The 17294-nt window shown below is 46.5% G+C and overlaps 1 protein-coding gene across 1 annotated transcript in view; it reads right to left on the reverse strand.

The window, feature by feature from the left end:
* Positions 1-17294, reverse strand: part of EPHA10 (EPH receptor A10) — a 41698-nt gene that overhangs the window by 9394 nt on the left and 15010 nt on the right. The window contains exons 6-7 of the mRNA XM_057554461.1: positions 6444-6577; positions 3860-4031 (exon numbers count right to left, since the gene is read on the reverse strand). Of these exons, the coding sequence (XP_057410444.1) occupies positions 3860-4031; positions 6444-6577 (306 nt within the window). The remainder of the gene's footprint in view (positions 1-3859; positions 4032-6443; positions 6578-17294) is intronic.

The following is a 17294-nucleotide window of genomic DNA, read 5'->3' on the forward strand; positions in this document are numbered from 1 at the left end:
CCTGTCCTCACCCCACAGCAGGATTCCCACAGCACCTCCGCACTCGGCCTGGCCTCCCGGCGGCAAGGGACCAAGGCGGCCCCACCAGCCACAGTGGCACCTGGAGCTTCCTCCTTTCCCAGGGCAAGGCACTTCCACTGCAGCCCAGCTCTGAGAGAGAGGAGCAGGCATCCAGACAGGCAGGCCCAGGCCTCCCTTTGTGCCTTTCTGATGCACAGTGAAGGTAGCTCTGCAGGGGGATGGCCTCTCGTCCAAGCTCCCCAGCCCCAATCCAGAACTGTCACTAGCAATAATGATGAGTTAACATTTAATGCACACTTGCTCCATTCAAGACTAAGTGATCCAAGACAGTAAGGTGTTACTGTTTCCATTTTATAGCTAAGGAAACTGACACCGAGAAAAGCTGTGTAATTTGCCCAAGGTCACACAGCTAACAAACAGGGAACCTAAGATTCGAACCTGATTCCTAAAGCCTCTGCTTTGAACTGTTTCCCCAGGGGAAGAGCCAGGCTCTCAGCCCCATCCATCCATCCATCCATCCATCCATCCATCCATCCAACATGTGTGCCAGGCTGGCACTAGTTCTGGGGAGATAGCAATGGATGAGCCAAAATCCCTGCTCTGGAGGGGTGTACCGACCAGTGCGGGAGACAGAAATGAAAAATCTTAACTGTAGAACAAGAAAAAGAAACAGGGACATGAGCAGAGCTGAGCAGAGGCATGATAATTTCTTCCTAAAGCCTGCGAGGAAGGTTTGCAGAGAAGGCGTCATCTGCACTGGACCTGGAAGATTGAAAGGGTTGTTGATGATGCTTAGATGCACCTGCTGGGTCTGGAAAACGGCAGGTCATCCCGTGTGGCTGGAAAACAGACTGCCTGGAGGCAGAGATGCAGATGCACCATATGAAGGTATGAAGCTGGAGGGCGGGAGGGTGAAGGGAACTGGGGGAGGAGACAGAACCGGAAGGTCCTTGAATGCTAGGCCAGGAGTATGAGCCAGGATATCCTGAGGGTAACAGGGAGAGGGAGCAATAGACAGAGTTCCTGCCCACAGGGAGAGGAATGAGGGGATCTGCTGGGTCGGGAGCGGGGAGGGAGGGGAGGTGCTTGAGAGAGGTGACAGTTTGGGGTCACTGTCGAGGACGGGGAAAGTGCTACGCAGCCCTGAAGACTAAACTGAGATTAGAAAAATACAACTCTGCAGGCAGCCTTGGCGAGGGACAGAGGAGGACAGCCAAGCCTGGGGACTAGCGGGGCAGGTGCAGCACGACGTCCAGGGAATGCGGGGCAGCAGAGGTGGGGAGTGTTTCTGCCAGGAGAATCTGTGCTCACTGGGGAGAGATGATTGTGGGGACAGGAGGGGCTGAGAGCCTGGGAGATGAGGTCAGATCCCAAGAGCTGCTATTAGGATGTCACAGAGCAAGTGAGGAAGAGGGATAGAAGAGGAAGGGAGAGTTAGAGGCCAACAAGGTCAGGGTCAAAGAGAAGATTTCAGAGCCCACATTTTCAGAGATGGGGAACTGGGTCCAGGGTCCAACTGGTGGCAGCAGGCGGTGGAGTTGCCAAGGACTGTTTGAAATGAAGTATCCATGTGGACGCGGAAACTGAGGATGGAGATAAAAGTGGTTGTGGTCCGCAGCCTCTGCGATGGCCCTCCTGGATTCTCCACCTCCTGGTGTTCCTTCCCCTTGAGTGTGGGCTGAACGTAGTCACTTGCTTCTCATGAACAGAATACGACAAAAGTGATGGGATGTCACCTCCATGATTAGGTTACAAGAGACTGGCTTCTGTCTCGGGTGCCCTCTTGCTCTCTCTCTCTCACAGTCTCTGGAAGAATCTAGTTGCTGGGTTATAAATAGCCCTTGGAGAAGCCCAGGAGGCATGTGCCTGCCTCCCGCAAATAGCCAGCAAGAGCCCGAGCAGGGTGGCAGACGCCCCCTCCCCACTCCACCCCAGGTATGCCTGGAGATGACCGCAGCCCCAGAGGACACGTTGATTGCAGCCTTTGAGAGACCTGAGACAGGTGGCACCCAGCTAAGCCTTGCCCATATTCCTGACCCAAGGAAACCATGAGATAATAAATGTCTGTTGCTTTTGGCCGCTGAGTTTTGGGGTAATTTGCTACACAGCAACGGGTAACTAATGCAGCGGTGAAGCACGGTCCTTCCTCGTGATCCTGATTTGGGGTCACAGCTCACTGGAAAAAGTGCTCTGCAGATTGGCAAACCACTCCCCATAGCCAGGGCCACAGCAAAGGAGGCTGGCCGGAAGCTGAGCAGTGTATCTACCAACTAAGAAGCACCAAATTAAGGGAAGTCATCAGCCCTCTTCAGCTACTGGCTCCCAGCTCCTGCCCTCCGCCACACCGACTCCAGCCAAACCCGCGAGCCTTTGTTCTGATGGCTTCCTCTACCCAAAATGCCTTCCCTGCCCACTTCCACACACTCATAGATGTTCCCCAGCCTTCAAGACACAGCTCTAATCTCTTGCCAGCACCTGGCCGAGGTCTGGCAGAGACAGGCATTCGAGCAAGAAGTGCTGTTTCCTTTCCCAGAACTCAAACTCCCTCAACATTTTATCTCCACCTCCCTTCGGGCTCAGAACTCTTCCTATCTTGGATTAGACTCATGTAGCAGGTTGGAAAGAATTATTATCTTGACAGCTGGTGCCAGGATGCCTCTTAGGGGGAACTGCCTTTGTCCGGGAAAATACTTTCATGAGCTGCTCGGGGTAGATAGAGGTGAGATCCTGAGGGCTGGGTTAGCAGCAGGAGAACAACAAAAGAGAGCGCTAAATGCTCTGCACGCATCAGGAGGGGGAACTGGGGGTGGGTGGGGAGAAGAGGAACCAGGGGAGGGAAGCCAAGGGAGGAGGGGGTAGCACCATACCATGCCGAAGAGCTGGAGCTGCTTTAGGATTGGGAATATCTGATGTTCAGCTTTTGTTTTGCTTTGTTTTGATAAAAGCTTTATTGAGAAATTATTCTCATACCATACAATTCACCCATTGAAAGTGCACAATTCTCCTGGTGTTTTTTTGTTTGTTTTTGGCCACACTACACAGCTCATGAGGTCTTAGTTCCCTGACCAGGGATTGAACCCGGGCCCTGGCAATGAAAGCGCCGAATCCTAACCACTTCTCCTGGTGTTTTGTTTTGTTTACCGCTGCAGGTGCAACTCCCTTCATGTGCCCCAACCCTCAGGGAAGGTTGGATGCTAGGATGATAGATGTCAGGGCCTGGCAGTCCAGAGGGTGAGCTGGGCCTCACCCCTCTACTTCACACTATAAGGCCTAGTGGGAAGAGGGACGGGGGCCCACGTTTGAGTCTGTATCATGGCAGAGACAAAGCAGCAGGATGGGAACAAGAATTTAGCGGTCAAGGGCAAGAAGTGGCCAGGAGACAAAAATTTCTCCCAAGAAAAGAGAAGAATCTTGGAGAGGGCACAGGATGTTTCCACGAGACATGGAAGGTCCTGAGAGGCAGGGAGACACCAGCTGAGACCTGGTTTGTAGTTGTTCATGGGACCCTCCCCTCTGAGTTCCTCCAGGACAGGTACCCAATCTAAGCCACTAGTTGCTGGATTCCAAATTCATGCTTTTTTTTTTTTTTTTTTTGGCCACACTGAGCAGCACGTGGGATCTTAGTTCTCCGACCAGTTCCACCGTGCCCCCTGCAGTAGAATCGCAAAGTCTTAACAACTGAACCTCCAGGGAAGTCCAACCAAATTCATCCATTAATTAGGTTGTGACTGAACTGTTCTGCAGGTTCCCTTAATTGCACAGATAACCCCACACACACAATTTGCCTCCCTGCTCCAGCCCCGGGCTGGGTTTTCTCTTCACTTGACACATCACTTACCCTCCCCCGGGGTCTGCACTTCAATGCTGGGGTTGAAGCTCTGGGTCTCCCAGGAGGGCCCCGGGGAAGCCGCCCGGATCTGAAAGACGTAGCGGGTAGCCGGCTTGAGGTTGGTGACGGTGACCGCAGGCTCCCCTGTCTTCACCGTGGAGTAAGTCTGCTCACTCTGACCCTGGGGAGGGACCGAGAAGTGAGGCCCAGACCCAGGGCTGGCCCCACGCTCCTGGGAGAACATCGGGGGAAAGGAGTAGGGAGGAGCCTGGGCTGGTGGAATAACTCCACTTGTCTTGGGGAGATCCCACAGCTTTCTCCCATAGGCTCCCCAGCCCCTTTCTCCACCACGAGCTCCCACCCATACTCGGTGGTACCTATAGCCGAGAACAGCCCCACCTCCAAGTAAGAGAAACTTTAGAGAAGATGCTGGCCTTCATAGGGATGCTAGGATGAAGGGCATCAGGGTCTGGCAGTCCAGAGGGTGAGCTGCACCTGACCCCTCAGAGGAAAGAAGAAGACAATGAGGCCTGACACCTGCTCGGCCCTTGTCGGATCACACAGCTTTTCCTTCCCCTTGGCATCGGACTTTCACAATGTCCTGCAAGGCATGGATTCACAGATAAGGAATCGGGCTCAGAGGGGGAGAGAGGCTCTCCCACGGCCCCCAGCAACGGTCCACTCACTGCCCGCTGCTGGGCTAGACCCTATAGGAGCCAACTTCCTACCATCCTCACAGCAGCATTCCTATCTCCTTTAACAGGTGAGGCTCACATCAAAGAAGGGTTGGGGTGACACCTTCTCAATTCCTTCAGGTCCCGTGCTCTGTGCTCTACATCATCCTGCCCCCAACACATCTGATAATGGTACCTGCTGGACATGCTACCATTATTTTGTCTCTGCCCACACCCCCTTATTAGATCCCCTGCCACACTCACAGCCCCCAGAGGTGCACCTCCCCTATACCTGTGGCCCCAGTTCTAGGGCCATGGTATTCAGGAATCAGGGAAGACTCTGACCCAAGCTGGGCCAATCAGAATCTCCCTTCCGGGCATTTGAACAAACCACCGAAAGACAGTGCAATGACTGCACGATCTATGAGACAGGACAGGCTCAGGGCGGGGAGGGGGAAAGGGGCAAGGCTGCCAGCCTCGGCAGCTGCCAGGTGCTAGGAGCAAGGCCCCTGCGAGGAGGTGGAGCTGGTGCACAGAGAGAAGTGGGCATGAGGAGCTCGTGACACCAGCCCCACTTCTGGTCATCAGGCTCCATGAGACGCTCCTGAAGGCTTTCAAACAGCCCCTTTGTACTGGCTCCTCTTTTCAAGGGTTTTTGTTCCCAGCAACTTCAAACTCCCTAAGGGCCTGGAAGCATCCACCCAGCTCAGTGCTGGGACTGTATCTATGCTGTGATCCCCAAGTGTCATTTCAATGAGCCCTTTCTAAGCAACTGCTGCGTGCCTAGCTCCTTCCCAGTGACCTTCGCTGCGGTCTCCTAGACATCAGGGATCCCCAGAGCTCTGCCCTGACTTCTCTTCTCACTCATGCCCACCTCCCTCGGTCATCCCTTCTGGTCCCTTGGCTTCAGCTACTATCTCTATGGTGAAAGCCCCCAACTCTCTCTGTCTTTCTCTCTCTGTCTCTCTCTCTCTCAACTCACAGCTCTCCAGACTTCTCGTATTCAAAAACTTTGACTGATTCAGCAAAGAACTCCCTGGAGTCACTGAGGAGGGAGTGAAGTCCTGACACATGTAGTGCTAAGTTGAAAGCAAGGTTTCGCTTTAATGAATACAATTGGTACCAAGGTGAGAAACAGTTTAACTGCATATTACATGTCAAATTCAAACAGTTTGAATTTAAATTCATAAGTTTATTAACTTATGCGGAAAGGAGACAGTGGATCCGGATGTAACTCCACTTGTCAAACCATGGTTGAGCTGCAACCATAGATGACAACAGATGCAAGAGGTCAGCAAAAATCAGCAAGAGGAATCCTATGAGAACCAATCGGCGATATGGAGTTTACAATAAGGAGCGCTGTATATTTTCTATTCTTATTTGTAAATGATGGGTTACACATTCCTCACGTCAGCAAAATTATAATAATAATGCACACGTTCATTGTTCTGCAGAGCTGGCTGCTAAACGTTTACCAACACGGGGGCCCCATGACCTAGCAATGTGCTCCCACCGTGGTACCTTTCTGTAAAATTTGAAACAATGTGTTTCTGCATTCTTTTTCTTAAAAGGATTGCAAATTGTATGTACATGATTCCGCCACACAAAATCTGGATCAGCCCCCAGAGAAGGCTTCTTGTCAACTGTAAACACTAGGCAGAAGTGGTGAAAATGGACATCATGACCAGTGATGAACGGAGATGTGGGGAAAGAGGGAGAGCAGTGGGGTCCATGGTGAGGAGAGGACAGGAAGAAACCCCAGCTGGGGAGGCCCCTTAGGGGGCCTGTGGAAATGTTTAGAAAGAAAGTAAGAAGGACTTCTGCTGGGAGGTGCTTATGAAGAAAAGGAAGCCGGCGGGTGAGGGGGCCAGATCACAGCCAGGAATGCAGCCCCAGGTCCCTCCCAGACCCCGACTCACCTTCTCATAGTATCTGATCTCATACTCCGTGCCGTTGGCCCCAGGGGCTCCAGCAGGGATGGGCTCCCGCCAAGACAGGGACACACTCTGGGGCTCCACTCGGTCCCTGCGGATCTCATCCTCCTCCCATGGTGCTGAAAGTAAGTAATGCAAGGTTCTGGACCCAGATCTGACTGTGGGGCAGGGACAGGGGCTGGAAAGTCTGGACAAGCGGGGATTAGGGGCGGGGCTACTGGAGCCACAGAAGCAGGACCAAAGGGGCTGTGGGGGACAGGATGTTCCCGAGGCGCGGGGCTTGAGGGATAGCGTCTTTGCGGGACTAGAGGGAAGGGAGGCCCCTCTCACCCCACAGCTGTCTGCTTCCCTGGCTCCTAGGGGGAAAGCATCAGGCCACGTGCTGCTTGCCCACACCCTATACTCCAGCTTTCCTCATGGTGGCTGGTTCTAATCCCCCAGGCTCTTTCTACACTCTGCGGTTTGGAGACATTAGAGAGCACAGAAGGCAGGAAGACGAGCTACTTAACTATTCTAATAGTCTGGGCAAGAGGTAATATACTCAACAAACTAGGGATAGAAGGAAACTACCTCAACATAATAAAGGCCATATATGAAAAGCCCACAGCTAACATCATACTCAATGGTGAAAAACTGAAAGTCTTCCCTTGAAGATCAGGAATAAGACAAGGATGCCCACTCTTGCCACTTCTATTCAACACAGTACTGGGAGTCCTAGACAGATCAATTAGGCAAGCAAAAGAAATAAAAGGCATCCAGATTGGAAAGGAGGAAGTAAAATGATCTCTCTCCACAGATGACATAATCTTATATGTAGAAACCCCCAAAGATTCCACAGAAAACACTGTTAGAACTGATAAACAAATACAGCAAAGTTGCTGGATACAAAATCAAATCACAAAATCATTTGCATTTCTACACACTAACAATGAACAATATGAGATAGAAATTAAGTAAACAATCCCACTTACAATTGGCATCAAAAAAGATAAAATATGTAGGAATAAACTTAACCAGAAAAGCAAAGACTTGCACACTGAAAACTACAGGACACTGCTGAAAGAAATTGAAGAAGACACAAATAAACAGAAAGACATCCATATTTATTGGGACTTCCCTGGTGGTCCAGTGGTTAAGAATCTTCCTTCCAATGCAGGGGACGTGGGTTCGATCCCTGTTCGGGGAAATAAGATCACAAATGCCGTGGGGCAACTAAGCCTGCACGCTGCAAATACTGAGCCCACACGCCACAACCACAGAGCCCATGTGCTCTGGAGCCCACGTGCCACAACTACAGAGTCTGCACGTCACAACTAGAGAGAAGTCAATATGCTACAACTAGAGAGAAGCCCACACACCGCAACGAAGAGCCCGCGTACTGCTGCAACAAAAGATCCCACGTGCCACAGCTAAGACCCAACACAGCCATAAATAAATAAATAAATAAATAAAATCTGTGTTAAAAAAAAAAAAAGACATCCATATTTACGGAGTGTAGACTTAATACTGTCAAAATGTCCATACTACCGAAAGTGACCTAAAAAAATTCAGTGCAATTCCTATCAAAATCCCAATAGCAGTTTTTGCAAAAATAGAAAAAAAATCCTAAAATTCATATGGACTCTCAAAGGACCATGAATAGTCAAAATGATCTTGAGAAAGAAAAGCAAACCTGGAAGCGGCACACTTTTTTACTTCAAAATGTTACAAACCTACAGTAAACAAAACAGTATGGTACTTGGCGTAAAAACAGAACTATAGACCAATGGAACAGAACAGACAGCCCAAAAGTAAACCCTCACATATATGGTCAAATGCTCCTCTACAAGGATGTCAGGGCCACACAATGGGAAAAGGAAAGTATCTTCAACAAATGATGCTGGAGAATTTGATTTTTGTTTTGTTTTCTTTTTTGGCCATGCTGTGCAGCATGTGGATCTTACTTCCCCAACCAGGGATTGAACCCACGCCCCCTGCATTGGAAGTGCAGAGTCTTAACCACTGGACCACCAGGGAAGTCCCCAGTGCTGAGGAATTTGAATATCCACATGCAAAAGAATGAATTTGGGCCCTTACCTTCACCACATACAAAAATTAACTCAAAATGAATTACAGGCCTAAATGTAAGACCTGAAACTATAAAACTCCTAGAAGAAAATATAGAGGAAAAGCTTTATGATATTGGATTTGGCAATGATTTCTTGAATATGACACCAAAAGCACAGGCAACAAAAGCGAAAATAGACAAATGGCACTACATCAAACTAAAAACATCTGTACAGTAAAGGAAACAATCAACAGAGTGAAAAAGCAACCTATGGAATGGGGGAATATATTTACTAACCACATATCTGATAAGGGGTTAATATCCAGGATATAAAAAGAACTCGTACAACTCAACAATAACAACAAAAACTCACAAACAACCCAATGGGCAGAGGACTTGAATAGACATTTCTCCAAAGAAGATGTGCAAATGGTCAATAAGCACATGAAAAGATACTCAATATCACTAATCATCAGGGAAATGGAAGTTAAAACCACAATGAGATATCACCTCACACCTGTTAGGATCAAAAACAAACAAACAACAACAGCAAACAAAACAAAACAAACAAAAAAACAGAAAATAACAAGTGTTGACGAGGCTATGGAGAAACTGGAACCCTGTGCACTGTTGGTGGGAATGTAAATTGGTGCAGCCACTATGGAAAACGGTATGGAGGTTCCTTAAAAAAATAAAAATAGGATTCAACTAGAGATTATCATACTAAGTGAAGTAAGTCAGAAAGAGAAAGACAAATACCATATGATATCACTTAACATGTGGAATCTAAAAGATAACACAAATGAACCTATCTATGAAAAATAAACAGAATCAAGGACATAGAGAACAGACTGGTGGTTGCCAAGGGGGAGGGGGCAGGAGGAGGGGTGGAGTGGGAGGTTGGGTTTAGCAGATGTACTTTTATACATAGAATGGATAAAAAACAAGGTCCTACTGAATAGCACAGAGAACCATATTCAGTATCCTATGATAAGCTATAATGGAAAAAATATTTAAAAATGTATATATGCGTATAACTGAATCACTTCGTACAGCAGAAATTAACACAACATTGTAAATCAACTATACTTCAATTTAAAAATTGATAAAAAATACAATAGGGCTTCCCTGGTGTCGCAGTGGTTGAGAATCTGCCTGCCAATGCAGGGGACACGGGTTCGAGCCCTGGTCTGGGAGGATCCCACATGCTGCGGAGCGGCTGGGCCTGCGCGTCTGGAGCCTGTGCTCCGCAACAAGAGAGGTCGCGATAGTGAGGGGCCCGCTCACTGCGATGAAGAGTGGCCCCCGCTCGCCACAACTGGAGAGGGCCCTCGCACAGAGACGAAGACCCAACACAGCCTAAAATAAAAAAAGTTTTTTTTAAAATACAATAAAATAAAAATAGAACTACCATGTGATGTAGCAATCCCTCTTCTGAGTATATAGCCCAAGGAAATGAAATCACAATTTTGAAGAAAGTTCTGCACTTCCATGTTCACTGCAGCATTATTCACAATAGCCAAGATATGGAAACAACGTAAGTGTTGACAGATGAATGGATAAAGACAAGAAAATTATATACGTATATATTTAATGATATGTTTTTCAGCGATTAAAAAAACGATATCCTGGGCTTCCCTGGTGGCGCAGTGGTTGAGAGTCTGCCTGCTAATGCAGGGGACACGGGTTCGAGCCCTGGTCTGGGAAGATCCCACATGCCGCAGAGCGGCTGGGCCCGTGAGCCACAATTACTGAGCATGCGCGTCTGGAGCCTGTGCTCTACAACAAGAGAGGCCGCGATGGTGAGAGGCCCGCGCACCGTGATGAAGAGTGGCCCCCGCTTGCCGCAACTAGAGAAAGCCCTAGCACAGAAACGAAGACCCAACATAGCAATCAATCAATCAATCAATTAATCAATAAAAAAATAAATCTTTAAAAAAAAAAACAAAAAACGATATCCTGCCATTAGCAAAAACACAGATGCACCTTGAGGGCATTATGCTAAGTGAAATAAGACAGAGAGAGACAAATACTGCATGATCTCACTTATATGTAGAATCTAAAAATGCCAAACTCGGGACTTCCCTGGTGGCGCAGTGGTTAAGAATCCGCCTGCCAATGCAGGGGACGCGGGTTCGAGCCCTGGTCCGGGAAGATCCCACATGCCGCGGAGCAACTAAGCCCGTGCGCCACAACTACTGAGCCTGCGCTCTAGAACCTGTGCGCCACAACTACTGAGCCTGCGCTCTAGAGTCCGCGAGCCACAACTACTGAAGCCCACGTGCCACAACTACTGAAGCCCATGCACCTAGAGACCGTGCTCCACAACAAGAGAAGCCACCGCAATGAGAAGCCCGCGCACCACAACGAAGAGTAGCCCCCGCTCGCCGCAACTAGAGAAAGCCCGCATGCAGCAACGAAGACCCAATGCAGCCATAAATAAATAAATAAATATATAATTAAAAAAATAAATAAATAAAAATGCCAAACTCATAGAAACAGAGAGTAGACTGGTTTTTGACAAGAGCTAGGGGGTGGGGGAAATGGGGAGATGTTGGTCAAAGGTAGGAACTTCCAATTATAAGATGAATTACATCTGGGGATCTAATGTATGGCATGGTGTACTTGAAAACTGCTAAGAGAGATCTTGAATGTTTTCACCAGACTCATAAAACATACTTATGTGAGGTGATGGATGTGTTAACTAACCTTCCCATGGCAATCATTTCACAATACACACAGACACCAAATCATCACATTGTACACCTTAGACTTACACAAAGGTGTAATTCAATTATATCTCAATAAAGCTGGGGGAAAAAATAATGTGATGTAGACATACAATGGAATACTATGCAGCCTAAAAAAAGGAAGTCCCATCACATGCAACAACATGGATGAATTTTGAGGACATTATGCTGAGTGAAATAAGCCAGTCACGAAAAGACAGATTCTGCATGATTCCACTTCTATGAAGTATCTAAAGTAATCGAACTCTTAGAAAGTAGAATGGTGGTTGCCAGGGTCTGGGGAGAGGGGGAAAGAGGAGTTGTTGTTCAAGGGGTATAGAGTTTGCATTTTGCAAGATGAAAATGTTCTAGAGGTCTGTTGTACAATAATTGCATATAGTTAACACTACTGTACTGTACACTTAAAAATGGTTAATTTGGTAAATTTCATGTTATATGTTTTTTTACCACAATTAAAAAAAGTATTGATGCCCAGGTCATAAACCCAAAGCAATTAAATCATAATTTCTGTGGGGTGGGACTCAGGCATTAGCATCTTTTTTAAAAGCTTCTCAATGATTCCAGTGTGCAGACAGATTTGAGAACCTAGTCTAGATAATGGGGGGACAGTCAGTAGCAAACAAAAAGAAACAAACAAAAGTGTAATCATGCCAGAATAAGGTACCACCAGATTACTGGGAGGAAAGATCATGACTTCACTTTTAAGTGTGTTGAGCAGAGAGGTTCCCAAGAGAAGATGCCAGAAAGGCAGCTGGATAAGTGGTTCCAAGGCTCCCAGAAGGTATCTGGGAGGGTGATAGAGATCCGAGAGCCATCAGGAGGTGATTCGATGAAACTGCCCAGGGCAATGCACAGAGAGAGAGAAGGCAAAGCTTTCAGGAAACAAGCCCAAGAAAAGGCAGGCAAAGGAAGAGGAGCTTGGAAAGGAGAAGCCAGAGAGGTAGGAGGAAAAACCAGGAGCAAAGGAGGCTGCAGAAGCCCAGGGAAGAGAACATTTAGGAAGGTTCCTTCCTGACTCTTCCAGTTATTAGCTATTGGGCCACAAGCAAGAGCCTTGGTTTCCTTATATGTAGATTGGAAACAATAATGACCTCCTTAGGCCTGCTGTGAGAATTTTATGAATTAATGCATATGGAGAGCTTAGCACAATACCTGCCACAGAACAAGCATCAAATACCAAGTTTACCAGCAAGAGGAGCCGCTGGTTGGCAGTGTCATATGCTGAGCAGAGACGGGGCAAGATGATTCAAAGTGCCCACTGGCTTTAACAATGTGGAGGTTCCTGGTGACTTCAGGGGATAGAGGGCAAGTGGACAGCAGGTGGCAATGGGCCGAGGAAGTGGACAGAAGGGCACATGGAGCTCACTCTTAGAAAAGCGTATAAACATGGCTTCCAGTTTTAAATGGTAACCATCTACCAGCCTCCACCTCCAGTCTCTCCCAAATTCTAATTAAAACCCAAAGATACAGAAAGAGTTGAAAACACAGAATGTCACCGTAAACTAATCTTGACAGCTGATTGCCAGAATGGGGTGATGGGGAGTAGAGTGGCATATTTCCACCTATGATAAAGCCAGTGGTACTGGACTGAAAAATACAATTGTAGTACACCCCCAGGCTATGCTGCTCACAGAGTGACATTGCCTCCCATCCTAAAAATAACTTGGAAGATCCTTTATCCTTCCTCCCACTGTCTGACCCTTAAAAAAAAAAAAAAAAAAGCAAGGTCTTTGTCAACTGGACAACGAATGCACAGCCATCACTCTACTGCATAGTTGCTTTGGAGGAAAAGTGTTCTTCCCTATCCCCGGAGAGTGCCTCCCAGCCTAGATACACTTGGAGATGGCAGCTCCCAGAAAAGATGTAGGCACAAAGGGAAGAAGAGTGATGAAACATCCTAGGAAGGGGCACAATCCCTTGTAGATACAGATGGAGGGCAGAGATAGGAAAGAGCCAGGAATGTCATTTTTTAAAACTGCATTTGTTGAAAGTTATCAGATGGCCAGGATATAGAGGTAGGAGAAGGTTGCATTTCAGCCCCGCAGAGCTATGTTAGATGAAAGCCTGATAAATCCTGACAGTGGAGCTAAAACCTGAGCCCAAGCACCTGCCCTCCCACTGTAGATTGGTAATGAGATCAGTCAGCACCAAAGTGGGGCTGAGAGTACAGCAGACACTACTGGAAACCTATTCAACGGCCATGTCCCCCTTCCCTGCTGACTGAGCCCAGTTTTTGATTCAGGGTCTACTGTCTGCCCTGAGATGACTCAGGTTAATTCTGATTGTTCTAAAACATCTGTGTGCACTCATTCCCTTTGCCAATAATTGGGTTAGGGTTGGGTTCATAATCCAGTTCTGGCCAACAAAAGGAGAAATCACCTAAGGGGAGAAGGGATTATGGGAAAGGTTTCTGGCTTTTAAAAAGATACCAACATTTTCTATGTCTACATCTTTATTCCTGCCCTGCAACTGAGGACACGGGGTGGGAGGGCGAAGCTGGGGCAAAGTGAGAGTAGCATCGACATATATACACTACCGAATGTAAAATAGCTGGCTGGTGGGAAGCAGCAGCATAGCACAAGGAGACGGGCTCGGTGCTTTGCGATGACCTAGAGGGGTGGGATAGGGAGAATGGGAGGGAGGCTCAAGAGGGAGGGGATATGGGGACATGTGTATGCATATGGCTGATTCGCTTTGTTGTGCAACAGAAACTAACACAGTATTGTGAAGCAATTATACTCCAATAAAGATCTATTAAGAAAAAAGAAATAAAGGAATAGAGTCACAACTAAAAAAAAAAAAAAGATACCAACAAGGAAGAAACAGTTCTTTTTCTGCCCTGGATGGTAAGGACATGATGATGTCTGGAGCAGCTGCATCCAACTTGCCACCATAAAGGAGCCAGCCTATGTTATAAGGATGGCAGAGTGGAGAGAAAGAAAGAACCTGGGTCCTTGAGGGCACTGTTGAGCTGCTGAATTAACCAAGATCTAATTCCCCTCTTCTTAGGTAAGCTAATAAGTCATTTCAGTCAAATGTCATTTGCACTGAGACGTATTGTTACTTGCAGCTGAAAGCCTCACAAACCAGTAAAAAGGACAATTCATGTATCTTGTTTTGGTTTTTGTTTTTTTTGGCAAACATCAGCTATTTCCTTGTTCGAGAACAAGTAAACAGAAAACACTAAGAAATTGGGCATATGAAAAAATATTTCTGAATAAGCAAAAAAAAGTATTACTCTAAAGACTCAGGAGGGGACTTCCCCGGTGGTGCAGTGGTTAAGAATCTGCCTGCCAATGCAGGGGACACGGGTTCAAGCCCTGGTCTGGGAAGATCCCACATGCCACGGAGCAACTAAGCCTGTGTGCCACAACTACTGAGCCTGCGCTCTAGAGCCCGTGAGCCACAACTACTGAGCTTGCATGCCGCAACTACTGAAGCCCGCATGCCTAGATCCCATGCTCCGCAGCAACGAGAAGCCACCGCAATGAGAAGCCCATGCACCGCAATGAAGAGTAGCCCCCGCTCGCCATAACTAGAGAAAGCCCACACGCAGCAACGAAGACCCAAAGCAGCCAAAAATAAATAAATAAATTTCTTTAAAAAATGAAGACTCAGGAGGAGCAGATCTTTAAGAGCGATTAATATGACAGTTAGAAGAACAAGTAAGGAGACTGTTTGGCATCTTCAAGAAGATGAAAGAAAACACAGCCTCCTGAAATAGGAGCAGAAGGCCACGAAGAGAAAACAGATGGAGAAGAAAAAGAAACAGGATGAGATGAGATAAAAGTGGAGAAAGTGAGAAAGGCGTGTAGGGAAACTAAAAATGCATTAGCAAAATCAAAATATTTAAAAGTCATTACAAATATAAGGAATTTAACAAAACTACAAGCAGAATGGGAAAGTTAAACCTCTTAGTCCTTGGAACATCAAGTAGACAATAAGAAGAAAATAGAAGAATTGAATAATATAGTACTTAATATATATGGAGATGGAGGAGGAGAGAACACTGAAGTATAAAAATAATACACATTGCTTCAAGGTAGCCATAGAATAGTTAAAATGTTTACCATACCTTAGCCCTCAAAGAAAACCACAATAGTTACTTTATAAAGTAAACACTGGGGACTTCCCTGGTGGCGCAATGGTTAAGAATCCGCCTGCCAATGCAGGGAACGCGGGTTCGAGCCCTGGTCCGGGAAGATCCCATATGCCGCAGAGCAACTAAGCCCATGCTCCACAACTACTAAGCCTGAGCTCTAGAGCCCGCGAGCCACACTACTGAGCCTGTGTGCCACAACTACTGAAGCCTGCGTGCCTAGAGCCTGTGCTCCGCAACAAAAGAAGCCACTGCAATGAGAAGGCCGCGCACTGCAACAAAGAGTAGTAGCCCCTGCTCGCCGCAACTAGAGAAAGCCCGTGTGCAGTAACAAAGACCCAACACAGCCGAAAATAAATTTAAAAATAAATAAATAAAATAAAATAATTTTAGTCGAAACTACAATACTAGAAGAAAACACAGGTGTAAGTCTTCATGACCTTGATTTAGGCAATGGTTTCTTAGATATGAAACCAAAAGCACAAGCAACTAAAGAAAAATAGATAAACTGGACTTGATCAAAATTTAAAACTCTGAGCTTCAAAGGACACTACTAAGAAAGTGAAAGACAGGTGGCTGCCAGAGGTGGAGGTGAGAGGTGGGCAAAATGGGTGAAGGTTAATCATTAGAGAAATGTAACTCAAAACTACAATGAGGTATCACCTCACACCAGTCAGAATGGCCATCATCAAAAAATCTACAAACAATAAATGCTGGAGAGGGTGTGGAGAAAAGGGAACCCTCTTGCACTGTTGGTGGGAATGTAAATTGATACAGCCACTATGGAGAACAGTATGTAGGTTCCTTAAAAAACTAAAAATAGAACTACCATATGACCCAGCAATCCCACTACGGGGCATATATCCTGAGAAAACCATAATTCAAAAAGAGTCATGTACCACAATGTTCACTGCAGCTCTATTTACAATAGCCAGGACATGGAAGCAACCTAAGTGCCCATCGACAGATGAATGGATAAAGAAGATGTGGCACATATATACAATGGAATATTCCTCAGCCATAAAAAGAATCGAAATTGAGTTATTTGTAGTGAGGTGGATGGACCTAGAGACTGTCATACAGAGTGAAGTAAGTCAGAAAGAGAAAAACAAATACCGTATGCTAACACATATATATGGAATCTAAAAAAAAAAAAATGGTTCTGAAGAACCTAGGGGCAGGACAGGAATAAAGACGCAGACGTAGAGAATGGACTTGAGGACACGGGGAGGGGGAAGGGTAAGCTGGGACGAAGTGAGAGAGCGGCATAGACATATATACACTACCAAATGTAAAACAGATAGCTAGTGGGAAGCAACCGCATAGCACAGGGAGATCAGCTTGGTGCTTTGTGTCCACCTAGAGGGGTGGGATAAGGAGGGTGGGAGGGAGATGCAAGAGGGAGGAGATATGGGGAACGTATGTATATGCATAGCTGATTCACTTTGTTATACAGCAGCAACTAACACAACATTGTAAAGCAATTATACTCCAATAAAGAAGTTAAAAAAATTTTTTTTTTAAATGGGTGAAGGTGGTCAAAAGGTATAAACTTCCTGTTATAAAATAAATAAGTCCTGGAGATGTAATGTACAGCGTGGTGACTATAGTTAATAATACTATATTGTATATTTGAAAATTGCTGGGACTTCCCTGACAGTCCAGTGGTTAGCACTCCACATATTCACTGCCAAAGGCCTGGGTTCAATCCCTGGTCAGGGAACTAAGATCCCGCAAACTGTGCAGTGTGGCCAAAAACAAAAAAAATTGCTAAGAGAGTAGATCTTAAGAGTTCTTGTAACTATGTGTGGCTGTGGATGATCTAGACTTATTGTGTGATCATTTTACAATATACACAAATATCAAATCATTAAGTTGTATACCTGAAATTAATATCATGTTATATGTCAATTACATCTCCGTTGGGAAAAAAAGTGAGT

Source organism: Balaenoptera acutorostrata, chromosome 1 (assembly GCF_949987535.1).
Source record: "Balaenoptera acutorostrata chromosome 1, mBalAcu1.1, whole genome shotgun sequence".
In the NCBI taxonomy this organism is placed as follows: domain Eukaryota; kingdom Metazoa; phylum Chordata; class Mammalia; order Artiodactyla; family Balaenopteridae; genus Balaenoptera; species Balaenoptera acutorostrata.